Genomic DNA, 14,990 nt, shown 5'->3' with positions numbered 1-14,990 from the left:
TGCGTAGACCTAGTTTGCCTGCCATAAAGACAATGCTCACATGAATCAAAACATGCATAATCAAGGGGCGGTAAGTACTGCAAACCAGAAAGCATTTTCATTCCCTTCAAAGACATATGGCCCAAATGGGCATGCCAAAGAGATACATGTGGGATAGAACCCATAAACAAAACATGATCAAGGAAAGAAGCTGATACAATCAAGGGATAGAGGCTGCCAGTCTTGGCACCTCTCGCAATCAAAAGTCTGCCACGAGTGATCTTCCATACAAAGTCTCCAAAAGATACATGATAATATGCATCATCAAGATGTCTAGCTGACACGAGACTGCGTGTCAAAGTAGGTACATGACGTACACCTGCATAACAAAACTGCTGCCAGAAGGAAATTGCAGCCTAACATCACCAATGCCCACAATATCAAGAGAGCTGTCATCACCCAAGCACATAGAACCCGAAACAGTACAATATGAATGAAACCACTCTTGGCAAGGTGTCACATGAAAGGACGCATCTGAGTCCAAGAGCCAACACTATGCATACATAGAGTGTATCTCTGTCATCTACGAAGCACTAGAAGAAGCTGCAAGGATATAATCATCATCATCAACATCCTCAGGCAACATAACATTGATCTCTTCAATTTTAACACTGGACTTTGTAGGCACTATGCTATGATCAGAAGACTTATCCTGCACTTTGTCTTTCTCCTTATCTTTGCACCTTTCATTGCACAGCTCATGGCATTGTGGCCTAATATGGCCCTTTTTCCCACAATGGTGACAAGTAACATCTGCATTCCTGCCACGGGATTTGCTACGTGACTTCCCACGAGACTTGGACCGAGATTTCTGAGAATCCCGTCCACGGTCACTGCCACTGCCATTGCCATGCTTTCCATATCCATCATTCCTGCCTCTAACTGTCATAGCATGTGACATACGTGAGGCGTCCAAATTCTTACGATTAACCTCTTCCTGCAAAAGAGGACTCTCAACATCAGATAATTTCAAGGTAGCAATAGAGGCACATAATGCAGTCTAATAGAAAACAAGAGAGCATATACATAAACCAAAAGTCCCATTCTCTCAAGGAATCAACCTTTGCCAAGCAAGTACAACCATATCCCACACTAGAAGTGAATCTAAAATGCAAACTGAGTAAGAAAAGCTCAAGACATATACATCAAAGCATGTGGGAAGCCCAAGCAAATCACAAATACGTCTAAGAGCATAAATATCCAATGAAGCTTCAATACCCATAAGTGAATAAGCATGGAAGCTCAAAGCTATTGACCAAAGCCCAAGTACATCAAATGTAGCTCAAATCCAAGTGACAAAGTATTTCATAACTACATCTAGGCTCATACATGAATAATAGAAATCATCATAGACATGTAGCATATTCAAAATACCATGTAAACACAATAGGCATATGTACCAAAATAGCATCAGAAGCATCAAACATGCATTATGGAATTCGCTATTTATTGTCCAAACCAAAACTATTCTATATTTTGTAGAAAACTAAAAACTATGTGGAATCAACTCTATGAGTGCTCAGATTTATATTTCTCATCACGCTCTTCATTTCTAGATGTAGAATGCTTGAATCGCATATTTTGTGTAAAAGTTATAGCAAAAATATGAAAGAGTTGTCAAGCTACCATATCTATCCATTACTTATGTGGCATGCTCTATATCTACTCAAAATGCATAGAATGGCTACTTCTCAACTCAATAAGCACTCAACAAGGCTTTGCTAAGCCTTGGGAAGCTCTTTGACAAGCTAGGAGCAAGCTAAAAACAAGCTAGGAGAAGGGAAGACTCAATGCAATCTAAAGAGGAAGATATAATGGTACCATAAAACCTTGAGCTGAAGCTTTGAATCCGAACTAAAGCAAAGGATGAAGCTCCTTGAATACATGCTCTGATACCAATTGAAAGGTAAAGCCTGAGTGGAAGCAAGAGCTATGGTAGAGAGAGAGAGAGAGAGAGAGCACACATATGAATATAAATGTGTGTATCTTTAACATAGTTATAATATTAATTATTGCTATATACATATATATACCATACATTATATCATGTATGTGTTGCTACATACATACATACATACATAGATACATACATAATATATACTATGTATGTATGTATGTATGTATGTATCTAATTTGATTATACATATACAATATTGATATTTTTAATTATCTTTATATGTATAGTTTTTATTTATGTGTATAAGGATATATAAATATACTTATATATACATAATATATATAATTTATGAATAATTATTTTTAGAATATTACAAGAAAAAAAGAGAAAAAACACGTACATGCACAGAGAGAGAGAGAGAGAGCAAAAAAGAAGAAGAGAGAGAACCCAAATACAATACCTTTGTATGAACGCTCTTGCCACATAAAGCATAACTTAGGATGTAAAGTGTCTTAATTGTTACTAAAAGCGGTGCAAAGCACCAGCCTAAAATTGGTGAGAAGCACTAGCCATTTGCATCGAGAGAATCTAGTGCAAAGCACGTAATCATTAAGTATGAACATGTTTTGAAAATTTGATATTTATTAAGATTTTATTATACTATATATTATACATGATTTTTGTGTGTGTGTGTGTGTGTGTGTGTGTGTGTGTGTGTGTGTGTGTGTGTGTGTGTGTGTGTGTGTGTGTGTGTGTGTGTGTGTGTGTGTGTGTGTGTGTGTGTGTGTGTGTGTGTGTGTGTGTGTGTGTGTGTGTGTGTGTGTGTGTGTGTGTGTGTGTGTTAATATCTAATAATAATAATAATAATAGTCTACTAAAAGTTGAAGGAAAGGAAACTTATTGAAGAGAAGTGTATTGGTGGCATTAGATAAGGTGATAGGGCATGTTAAGCTATGTGGAAGTAGACAAAAGCCTTCTCGCACCAGGGGGAGTGGATGTCGTGGAATGAAATAACCCCAATGCAAAGAGAGGAACTAAGGGGACTAGGGTCTATCAAAACCCTCACAATCCCTATTAACACTAGTAAAGAAGGCTGATTTAGAAGAACTTTTGGAGCATCAACTTATTTAGATTACCTATAACATATTAGCGACGTGTGGATGACCAATCAAACAAAGCCACCACCAAAAACCTTGTCAAGTAGCTTTTATGACACAAGACGAAGAGACCCTTCACAACCCCATATGGCAACGAGAAACCTCAACACATTATTGAAGCTATTTTCCCCCATTGTTGTTGGCATGAGATAGCTTTAATGTGGTAGTAGGTGTCAAGTCATGTGGAAGGAGATAAGGTGGCAAGATGCATCACAGTAGCAAAAGTGCCAAAGGTGTTGGTGGCTAGGGTCACAATGTAGTAGTAGAGTTGCATTGTTGCCATTGATGTGTGCATCGATTGGGTACCAAGGAATGTTGTGGTATGGCCCACGATATGTTACAATTGAGAGAAAGACAAAAAGTATGAATACATATGTTCTAGTAATAATGAGCATTTGATGTTCCTTTTTTACCATTTTAAGTTAAAATTCCCATAATTTTTCCACACACTACAAAATTTTAAGAAATAATATCCTTTTAAAAGGCTTGCAACTATGTTTTTTGTGGTAATATTATATGTTTATGAAGTATTATAAACCCTTTTGTGGAACTCACATGCTATTGTTAATCTACGATGAGGATTTGGTTGTGGGTATAACATGGCTATCAATACAACTTAGTTTGTTGATTGGTTATATTAGCAATAGCTCCAAACATCTCCAACTCTCTCTTTCTTTTTTTCTCCAACCATATATGTACTTACCAATGAGATTATGTATTACATATCTACTATGTAGCATCATCTAGGGTTGATTTAAGTAGAGCGAGGCTAATGGAGAGGAGAGGGATAAGGATGTTGTACTAAAGTCCCCATTATTTCTATAGGACATATATTATAAAGTGTTTGATTTGAGAGGGCTAAGGTGAATGCAAAGGTTGAGGAAGTTGTAGTGAAGTTTCTAGCATTTTGATAGAATACATTATGTGGACTTTCGCACTAGGATATCTTTGACTATGAAAATCCAATTACATTGATGTTACTACCTTCTACAATGTTAGAGACATGGTCTTTTGTCCCATTTTGCTAGAATTGGGGTGTGATTACATCGTAAATCTTAATATGAATATCCTAGGACTTCATACGATCTTATGTTCATGTTTGTGTCATCCTTAAATATTTTTAGATGGCATTCAACTTGTTTAAATATTATCCTATAACTCGTGATCGATTTCATAAGTCGTTCACAATGTCATTTAAAGTTTAACAAGTTTTCATACACTGATGGTAATTTATGAGTAGCAATCAAGCTTTTACATGGCCTCATACACATGGCTGCACGATTTTGGAAGTAGTGTGTAATTTTTTGCTTGCAAGTTTTTTCTAGCATTATGTTTTGGTGATAACAACACATTAGCAAAGCAATGAAGCTTTTACGTGGCCTCATACACGTGCGTGCATGATTTTGAAAGTAGTGCATAATTTTTTGCTTGCAAGTTTTTTCTAGCATTATGTTTTGGTGATAACAACACATTAGCAATCTTTACTTCAAATGAGATGTGGAAGTAGTGGTAGCTCAAATAACAATGTATTTTTGTCTAGACTCATTGATTTATTACGTCACCAAGATTTGAAAGATTTGTCCTATACATATGAGTATGATTTGTATCAGAATCCGACCTAAGTCTTCATGTCATGAATAGATACAATTAATGACCCGTGACACGTTTCGCAAGGATCTTACAATGGCTATATATAAACTTTCTCGTTGCCGAAGTCTCACCTTATGTTGATGTCTATGCACAAGGTGGTGCATACATTTTATACATTGATTAAGAAGAGAGAGAGAGAGAGAGAGAGAGACAGATGCGTGCTTTTCAGGCGGCCATGGGAACATCCTCAAAGTTCCACAAGTGCATCTGGTAATGCTCGTGATGATCACCCAGGGGGTCCTTCTCATCGCTGAAGCCGAGCAAGCTGGTAAAATCAGGCGACTGTTCATGCGGCATGATCATCATGCTCTGAGTTTCCTCTTCCAAATCGGCAAAGTTAGGGGCAAACATGCAAGAGGAGCTGATCATTCGGTGCAGCTGCTGGTCTTGGTTATCGTCCATGTCTGCAGACATATTGGGAAGGTATGTGACCAGGGCCTTCATCAACTCATCGGAGCACGACGTGGCAGCAGCTGCGACGATGTCCTTATTCGAGCTACTGGTAGCTGCAGCCATATTGTCGATATAATTCAAGTCGGTGCCGGGATAGAGGCTCAGGCAGCTTGCGCCGCCGACAGGCTGAGCTGGAGCGACGTCTGGCATACGGGCTGGCGACACGTGGGCGCTGGTGAAAGCCACGCTGGCAGCCTCGTTGACCATCGCACCTCCGGTGCTGACGTGGGCAGCGCGGGGGGAGGCCACTTCGGGGGGAGGTGGCGCAGTCGAGAGCTGAGAGAAGGGCGGGGAGGCCGGTGGGGTAGGTGAGAGGGAGCTGGAGGAGAGAATATGCTGGCGGGGGTGGGAGTATTCGGCTGCAGGGGCGGGTAGCGGCGGCGGTGTGAAGAGGCCCTTGCAGGGGTGCCGGGGGGGCCAGGTGGAGGCGGCGGAGGGGCTATTGTAATAGAGGGCCTGGTGCTCGCCGTGCTCTGCGAAGTTGAGCTTGGCCTTGCTGCCTTTGATCCTGCGGGCGGCCGCGTCGTAGGCACGTGCGGCCTGCTCCGGCGTGTCGTAGGTGCCCAGCCATACCCGGCCTCCCTTGGCCGGGTCGCGAATCTCAGCCGCATATTTGCCCCACGGCCGACGGCGGATGCCCCTGTACACGTGTTTTCGCTTCCTCCGGCTCGCCTTCTGCGCCCCCGAGCCTCCACGTCCGCCGCTATCACTCCGGCTTACTGCTGCTGCTCCGCCTGGAGGTTGTATTCACACACGTTAGCATGAAATAACGAACACCTCCCTCGCTCTCTCTTTCCCTCTCTCTCTACTTGCGACAGAGATATCAGACTATAGTTCCATAACCTAGCTGTTCCGACAGTCGGCCTCTCTCTCTCTCCAGAGATATCAGACTGCAGTTTCATAACGTAGCTGTGATAGTCGGCATATCTCTCTCTCTCTCGCGGTGGAGTACTGCAGCTGGATACGACGTGGCTGCCCCGACTATCTCTCTGTCGACGTATATTGGACTGTAGCTTCATCACGTACCTGTGCCGATAAGCCGGCATCTCCTCCTCTCTCTCTCTCTCTCTCTCTCTCTCTCTCTCTCTCTCTGTCTCTCTCTCTCTCTCTCTCTCTCTCTCTCTCTCTCTCTCTCTCTCTCTCTCATATCATATCATATCATACCCACCTTGAAGGAGCAAGCTCTCGGCCAGCCTCTGCAGGTACTGAGCATCGTCGCAATCCACAATGTGCCACGAAGCGCCCCCTTCGTTGTATGAGTCGTGCAAGCCTGCAGGATCGTATAGCTCCAGCACGTCCTCCAACATACTTGCAGCGCTAGTTGTAGAGCCGCTGCTAGTACAGCTAGCAGTGTCGGTGTGAGAATTGGAGTTGCACCTGGTGGCCATGGCTACCATCATAACTGTGTGAAGGTACTGATCGCTAGGGGTCAGAGAAAAACTATATCCTCTGAGCAGGCAAAATATTACTGATCGCAAAAATATAGCTGGTGGTCACGGAATAGCTACTGACCAGGCAGATTCTAGTGATCAGGGAAATTCCACTGATCAGAAAATATCACAACACTCTTGAGTCTTGTGTGTGTGTGAGAGAGGGGGGGAGGGGATGTATGGGTGTTGGGTGTAGGGGGTACTGTGCCTGATTGATGGATGAAAGGGGAACAATGTGGACAAACAGTGTTGGAGGTTCCCAAAACCAAAGACATGCACAATAAAAGGCTTTGAAAGGGGGGGGGGGGGGGGGGGGGGAGGACTCTAGGCCTTAACCAAGACTGTAGGAGAGAGAGGCGACCGCATCGAACATGCAAACATATCTATTCACAAAATAACTATAAAGCCACAGGCGATCTTGCTAACATATGAGCAAGCTTCCCAACCAACCACTTGCTATGAAGCTGCCCTCCCCGTGCCCCTTGGCTCGGCTCTCTCTCCCCTTTTCACTTTCCATCTGTCTATATGTCCACTTCACCCCTTCTTCTTTCTCATTCGTATTACTTTAAACCTTTCCTTTTGGCCTAACGGTTTTATATCAATTCGTATTGGGTTGGCTAATGATTCTCCAAGCCCCTAGGCCAGCTCATAGATGGCCATCTTGTGGCTCCTCCCGGATGCCATTTTCTCCATGGCACTACAACACACCTAAGAAAGAGAAAACCCTTCTTGCAGCCTTTAGCTCCCGAATATGCTTTTCTTCACAATGCAACACACCTACCAACAAGTCTCCTGACTTTTTCTTCACGCTAGAATCACTTAGTATCACTATACACTCACAATTCCCTCCAATTTTATAAGCAAAAAGGCAATGATTCCTTGATGTGTAAAGACTACCCCTTCTCCCATGCTGCTTCAAGCTTTGCTTGCTACTTATGAATCACCAAAATAGGTCCAATGTGCTTGTTTGTTGTACATGCCCAAAGCCATTTAAGTCACGCAGTGAATCCAATGTATGTAAACGTGTCAATTTGAGTCTTCTTCTCTAAACTGTAAAGGCAACTTTTACATGACAAAGTTTGATCTCTTCTTATGTCATCATCATACTCTTTTCTCTCCAAATTTAACAAGTGGCAGGACATACAAACACTCTTCCTATATGTGGCTACTTTTTTCCATGTTCACCCCTTCTTAGTATCTAAACCCACAAGTACATCACGATACAGGTTACTCCTTGTTAAGTGCAACCTCATCATGTATAAAAATAACCCCTTCCGTCCTTCAATCCCATGTGAAATTAATTTCCTTCTGAACCTTTGCAAGTACATGTACTTTAATACACTTTTTCTTTGTCTTCACACCTACACACAAGGTAAGCATGTGACAAGTTTCTTGAACATTATCATAAACAAAACTTGAAAATATATTTAGCATGCTACCATTGGTCTTTTCTTGTCTCGAGCATTGGGATCTATTTGTGACCTTATGGTGAATTCTATTGAAGTTATGTAGGTGCACATCTACATACGCTTCCCAATGCCTTGTTAGTCAAAACCCCATTGCCCAAGTGTAATTCGCGTGCTATGACCCTCCAAAGCCCTATGCAAAGGCCATATGTGTTTTCAAGTTTTCACCTTAGTGACAAGGACATCCATGTTCAACACGTCTCCAATGTATTGATACAATGCATTATCACCGTCATTGACTTTTGCGTTAATGAGTAACCCAAATATACGCGCATTATGGTTATACATAGCTATCAAACTCAAGCCAAGCTCTATCAATAACCATAAGCATCCATCTTTTGAGAATAATATATGTGAAAATACATTGTGCTCTTGGAATATACATAGGTCAAGCTCTTATCCTATATAAAAAATTGTGTTTCACTCATCATGTGCTTTGCTTCCTTTCTTCCCTACAACTCAAGTGTCATTCTACTTTATTATTTGAATCTAGTTAAATGCTTGCAAATTATATAAGTTGTCTTCCTTTCCCTATGAAAGAACCAACGTGTTGTTACCACAAGTTGTAAAGCACAAATACTCAAAATTTGCATGTGCAAAAATTTATTCCTTGCCTTACCAACTTAGAAATGTATTGATCTTTCCAAGAAATGCCACCTTGTTGCTATTCAAATCCAACTTTACACGTAAGTTATCCAACACTTAGAGCACTATTAAAATGTGTTAGTCATTATCAAGGCACGCATGCGACTATCAACATTATCCTCATTGACAAGGCTCTAAAAATCAACATCGAGATACAATGTGTAAAATTTGGGCTTTATTATTTTAAAATTCTCGCTAGATTTAGTTTCTGAAAAGAGATTTTGCACTACATGCCTCACATTGCAAATTATAGATACGATCTAAACTTATGATTGACATGCTTTTAAATAAATCCTTCCATAATTTGTAAACAGATACTTTAGCACATATTAATATTAGAACTTTTCCGATTTTAAAACAAAGTTTAAAAGCTTGAAGACTTAGAGTCTCTCTGAATTAGATGAAATATCTAAGCATTGTTAATGCATTGCATCATGAAAAATGTTTGAAAGATGTACATCCATTGGTAAGAGGAAAATGGTCCTACTAGTTAATGGTGTAAAGCAAGCTACTTTCGAATATTTCATCTATAGTCTAATCAATAAAACCTTGCATGTTCTTTAGATGACAATGCAAATATGAATGTTCCTCCCAGAACCATTACAAGTCTTAAAGCCCGTACCTCAAGTCATACATCCTTCTTAACTTGTAAGGAAAATGCTAGCAAAAACTTGTATGAACATATTCATGACAGGGATATGGAAAATTTTATTTATCACATTCAAAGATGCTCGAGGGCTCAAAATGGAAGTTACTATTTAGTGATGTGTAGTAGAATCTTCATTATGGAGGTTAAGATATACTATCAAATTATTTTTTACTACTTAAACTAAGTGTAGTTGAACTACTATGTTGTTGTCTATCATTGAGACCTTTTAGAGAAAACCTTTATAGTTTTTTCATGATCATGTTAAATGATTCAATCGTTTAAAAAATGCTCAATAATTTGAAGAAAATTATTATTGCCTCATGAAAAAATTTAACAAGCCATGTTAGCAATATAAAATCAAAATCTAATGTGCAACTCAAGATTTTTAATTTGGCTAGACTCGATATATGCAACAAGCTAAGAGTATGTATAAAGATCAGATGCTTGTACATGGATTTAGCATACTACAAGGGAGTAGTATGTGTATGAATCCACCTTTCATTTGTACAAAGTGCATGTCACTAAAAGAATATGTGTATACACACACACACACTCACTCACTCACTCACTCAAACTCACACATACATACATGCATGCATGCATATATATATATATATATATATATATATATATATATATATATATATATATATATATATATATATATATATATATATATATATATATATATATATATAGAGAGAGAGAGAGAGTGTGTGTGTGTGTGTGTGTACGTGCATGCATGCATGCATTTTAAAGCCTCACAATAAAAAGCCTGCTAAAGTCAAGTTGGAAGCTAAATCAAGGTGCAAAAGAGGATTGATCAAGACTTATAGAATTTTTAAAAAATTATGTAAATGTATAAAGAGATCATTGTATTATTTTAAATATTGTTGATCCATAAGTGCTTATGCAGCATTTTCAACCCATTATTTACAAGTGAAGTATATTTTTGTGTTGTAAATACTTAATGAGAACCAAAATGATTCACATGTATATTGTCGATAATTCCAAAAAATACAAGGGTTGGAGAAAATCTCTATTTGCATGTCTAGAAGGAGCTAATCTATGCACAAAAGAATAGGGCATGAGCCTAATGGTAAAATACTAGGGTACCCAACCAAAAAGTGAATATAGAGCTCATTTTTGTGATTGTTGAGTTTCTCGTATTCTATCTTCTTATCTATCATCTTGTGGCAAATTTTTCTTGAGAGTGAAAGATAGAGAGACTAGAGTGAGAGTATGAATTGAGTGAGAGAACAAGGGAGGGTGAAGCTTATCTCCATCCCTTGGTTCTATGCTAAAAGGATAAAGATTCGAGTGAGAGATAGTGCCTCATGGAGGGAGGCAAGGAGATAGTGAGTGAGTGAATGCATGAGAGTGAGAGTGACTGAGTGAGTGAGGGACTAGTTTGGGAGAAGCTCTTATCCATCCCCTTCTTCCTCTCTTGGCATTGGAGCTACATGGTGTGAATGTGAAGGAGTAGAGACAACAATTTGTAATGTAATGCATGAATCATGAGACAATTTAATGAGCCTTCCATAATTTTGGGCTACAACATGGTGAAGGTAATTAGGTGACTAGCCTTCCATACCTTTGGACTACAATATGAAAAAGGTAGTTATGTAAGTCAACTACACCCTTTGAATCTCTAGCTTTCTTTGTTCACATGAGAGAGAGAGAGAGAGAGAGAGAGAGAGAGGGGGGGGAGAGGGAGAGGGAGAGAGAGAGAGAGAGAGAGAGAGAGAGAGAGAGAGAGAGAGAGAGAGAGAGAGAGAGAGAGAGAGAGAGAGAGAGAGAGAGAGAGAGAGAGAGAGAGAGAGAGAGAGAGAGAGAGAGAGAGAGGGAGAGGGAGAGGGAGAGAGGGAGAGGGAGAGGGAGAGGGAGAGGGAGAGAGAGAGAGCTGATGGTTTGAAGCAAAAGTACAAACCAACTACTGAGAGGTGGTTGAGCTATAGGGTTATCAAGCTCATAAATCAATAACTGTCTCCATTCATGTCCCACTGTTGAGCTCTCTCGAACTCTAGCATTTTTGTTTCAATATAGGACTTGGGGGGGGGGGGCGGGGGGGGTCACTCATAAATCTATAAGTCTATCACATGGATGAAACAAGAGGGATTTACAAAAGCCCTTGTTTAGAAATTTTTAACAAAAAATGTGTATCATTTAATGGGGATGCTCACAATTTGAATTTAAAAATTTGTGTTTTTTATTCATGATAAATTTACAAGTAAAGGGTTTTCCATGAATTAGGCCTTGAATGCATGTGACAATATAGGTTTACATGTAATGAATCTCTTGAGTGCCAAGACAAGGATAAAATTGTTTACCCAATGCACTCATGTTCTTGCCATGTGGCAGAATAAGAGGCTTATGTGTTTGAGAGGTATGAAATGGTGATGAATCAATCCCTTGCTCTTGCATCTTGCTCACTCCAAAATACGCGTGGCCATTTAGTAAATCAAATTGGTGATGAATTGATTTACAGAATCAAAGTAGATTAATCTTAATTAGATTAGATTAGAGTCACTAAGAAGCCATTGAATAAGAGAAAAACCCATTGAAAATCTATCAATTAAGCTTAATGATTCAAGAGTAAAGTCTAGATGCAATCATGGACTATATGCTTTGCGATTTGACATAGTTAAGTTGCTTAATTGTAGTAGGATACTTTGCCTTAGCCTTGATTAATTCAAAACTTTCATTGAAAACTAGATAAGATCTTAGTACATCTCCTTCTACTAAGACTAGCTCAAGATGTGTGGATAGGCAAGTGGGCAAGTGGACTAGTAGGTTAAGATCAAGTAGGTGGATAGGGAGGTGGGCTTGTGGGCACATGGATCACTCCGACATGTAGATTCAAGATTATGTGGTAGTCTAAGTGAGTGCATTGATAAGTAGAGATATCTTCAATAGACATTCTTGTGTTTTCTTCTCCAATTGGCTGCCCAATAGTTGCCTTGATAGCAGCCATCATCTTGGAGATAGTTTAGCATATCCTTCATCCTCTCAGCTCCTAACGATTGTGTTTTACTCCCTCTACTGCTACCCTTCATCTTCCAATGTCTACTTTGGCCTAGGGGACTATGTTTTGCTTGCTCCAAAGAGTAGTCCTTCTAATGTCTACTCTAACATTCCACTACCCAAGGGATTACATTTTTCTTCCTCCATAAAGCAGCTCTTTCCCTCATCATCAAGCCATCTGCTTGAAGGACTGTGTTTTTCTCCCTTCATTGTACAAATTCCCTTCAAATGCTACCACCTAATTAGCTAGGACAATGTAGTCATCTCAAAGCATTGCACCATTGCATCAGTTTGATTCATTCAGCATGATTCATTGATTCATAATTCATCATTCATCATCTTCTTCACTCTTCTTCTTCTCAGTTCTTGAGTTTTTATTCTCTCGTTGTTTGCTATATAATTTATGTTTCTCCCCACAAAGCCTACTATCTCTCTGATGATACAGTATGAGAGTGTGTACTATGCCATCACTTTTCTTAACACAAATGTGCTACTAGAACTTACTCATGTGGTACTAGATTGTAACGTTCCATCCACGTGGGAACCAACACCCCTCTCCCCTTATTAATAAGAATAACCAATAATAATAATAATAATAATAATACCACCCCCTTGTCATCGCCGACAGGTAGCAAGGGGGGAGAGAAGGGAAAGACAACGTGATGACGCCAGCAGGGGAGGGAAAGGAGGATGGCATCGACTCCAATGCCCAAGGGGGAGGAAAAGAGGCAGTCGACGTGGAAAAATGAGATAGCATCGATGATGATGACAACAGGAGGAAGAAGAAGATTATGCAATTGATGACGAGAGAGGGGGAAGGCGACGATGAGTGGAGAGGAAGTCGACGGAGATGACAATATGGGGGAGGGGCGCACGTGTGCCACCTCAATCCCCCTCCCATTACCTCATTCCCCCAACAATACACCACCCTCTTTCCTATATAACCCCCCCCCCCCCCCCCCAATCGTCAAGAGGAGAGAGACATTGAAGGGCTCAGTGCTATGAAGGTAGAGAGATAATACATCATCCTCTTTCCTATATAACTCCCCCCACATCGTAAGAAAAGGCAAGAGGCCCTGATGCCCAAGTAGCTAGTGGGCGAGGTAGAGAGTGCAATCATTGATAATAAGGAGGGCCTTGGTACCCATGCACAACTAGAGAGAGAGAGAGAGAGAGAAAGAGAGAGAAAGAAGGGTGACAGAGAGGGTGAGAGAGAGAGAGAGAAATAAGGGTGATAGAGAGGGTGAGAGACAGAGAGAAGGAATAATTCAAAGGGGTCTCCTTCTCTTCCCCTCTTTAGAGGGTGTCCACACACTTTGTCTCTCCCCCCCATACAACTTATTCCCTTTTTCTATAGGTTAAACCCCCTTTGCGATAGAGTAGATACATTCTAGCACGCCATTTCTCCAACGAGAGAAAGGGAGAAAGAGGTTTACAAGCCGAAGTGTGGTGCCAAAATGGAGGATGACACACACCAATGGAAATCCCGCATCCGGAAGTGGAGCCATCAGTTAAGGAGTTACCATCAATACAAATGCAACATTGGGTATGGTTAAGCCATTTCCAAATACCTAGCTATGAATTGCCATCTTCCCTATTTGTGAGTCATTGGCTATATCACTTCGGTATGTGCAAGAATTCATACAAAGGATTAGCTTGAACTTATTCCTATTATTATAATTTGACATTCCAATTTTTCCTTTTAACCCAACTTAGTTGCATACGGCCTATTTGCTGATAGCGCAATTACAAGGAGGAACTAGTCAAGGGTTATGAATGGTATAGTCACTAAAAGAACGACATTAGAAGATTGTGCATACAAGTGCTAGGTTAAAGCATAGTCAAGGCTTACAACTACCATAATTGCCAAAAGAATATGACATTAAGAATCGGGAATAAAAGGTTCTAGTTTAAAGTTTGGATACTTCAAAAGTACTTAGCCTAAGAGCCCAAATATTAAGAAAAAATAGATTTTAGCTCAATGCAAGGCTTGTCAGAGTCTAGTTACTTGAAAATCATCTCACACTTATCTTATCAAGTATTTACACGTTAGGCCTATAACATGCTTGATATATGAGAACAATTTCCTATTTGCTTCATGGCTTAGCTAAGAGCTAGTACAAGAAACTAATCATAAGGATTAAAACTAGAATGTTTTGAGATCCGTCTGATAACTACGACTTTCACCAATCCAATTTAGGATTGGATTATTCGATCAACGTAAGTGACCTATAGAACTTATGTCATGTACAGTGTTTGAAACCTTAATATATGCCTTAGCTGAAAGAAGGGTCTATTAAGTAAAATTTAAATAGAATCTCTCTTGATCCCAAGGGGGATAGAAAATACATGATGGAAAGGTTATCGCAATTATTCCTACGATATTTGGGAAAGAATGCATTTTTTTTGTTGATTGATCAAACAATGTCCTAAATGCTTTTGCATTAAACTGATTGTTGGGATGTGATTTGGATTATTATTCTAAGTGCTTGTGTTTAATGGTAAATGCATGGCAGCAGTCAGTGATGACAAGTTGCCATGGGGACATAAAGGAATGTTTTCTTGAAAGATGATATTAGG

At 40.0% G+C, this 14,990-nt stretch overlaps 1 protein-coding gene across 1 annotated transcript; it reads right to left on the bottom strand.

The window, feature by feature from the left end:
- Positions 1-4,610: 4,610 nt before the first annotated feature.
- LOC148015568 (uncharacterized) lies at positions 4,611-6,930 on the bottom strand. Its single transcript, XM_087665370.1, has 2 exons — positions 6,365-6,930; positions 4,611-5,930 (listed from the first exon to the last, which is right to left on the bottom strand). The coding sequence occupies exons 1-2, from the start codon at positions 6,594-6,596 to the stop codon at positions 4,909-4,911; spliced, it is 1,254 nt and encodes a 417-aa protein (XP_087521496.1). The 5' UTR covers positions 6,597-6,930; the 3' UTR covers positions 4,611-4,908.
- Positions 6,931-14,990: the final 8,060 nt, after the last annotated feature.

The sequence above is a fragment of the Lygodium microphyllum genome, chromosome 24 (genome assembly GCF_053477565.2).
Source record: "Lygodium microphyllum isolate KBCC chromosome 24, Lygodium_microphyllum_v1.1.10, whole genome shotgun sequence".
Lineage (NCBI taxonomy): Eukaryota > Viridiplantae > Streptophyta > Polypodiopsida > Schizaeales > Lygodiaceae > Lygodium > Lygodium microphyllum.
The sequence above is the reverse complement of the archived record's forward strand: the minus strand, read 5'-3'. Positions and strand labels throughout refer to the sequence as shown.

Coding starts and splice junctions, on each gene's coding strand:
- LOC148015568 (XM_087665370.1), bottom strand. CDS start 6,596: ATGATGGTAGCCATGGCCACCAGGTGCAACTCCAATTCTCACACCGAC. Junction 5,931..6,364: donor CGAGAGCTTGCTCCTTCAAG/GTGGGTATGATA, acceptor TACAACCTCCAG/GCGGAGCAGCAGCAGTAAGC.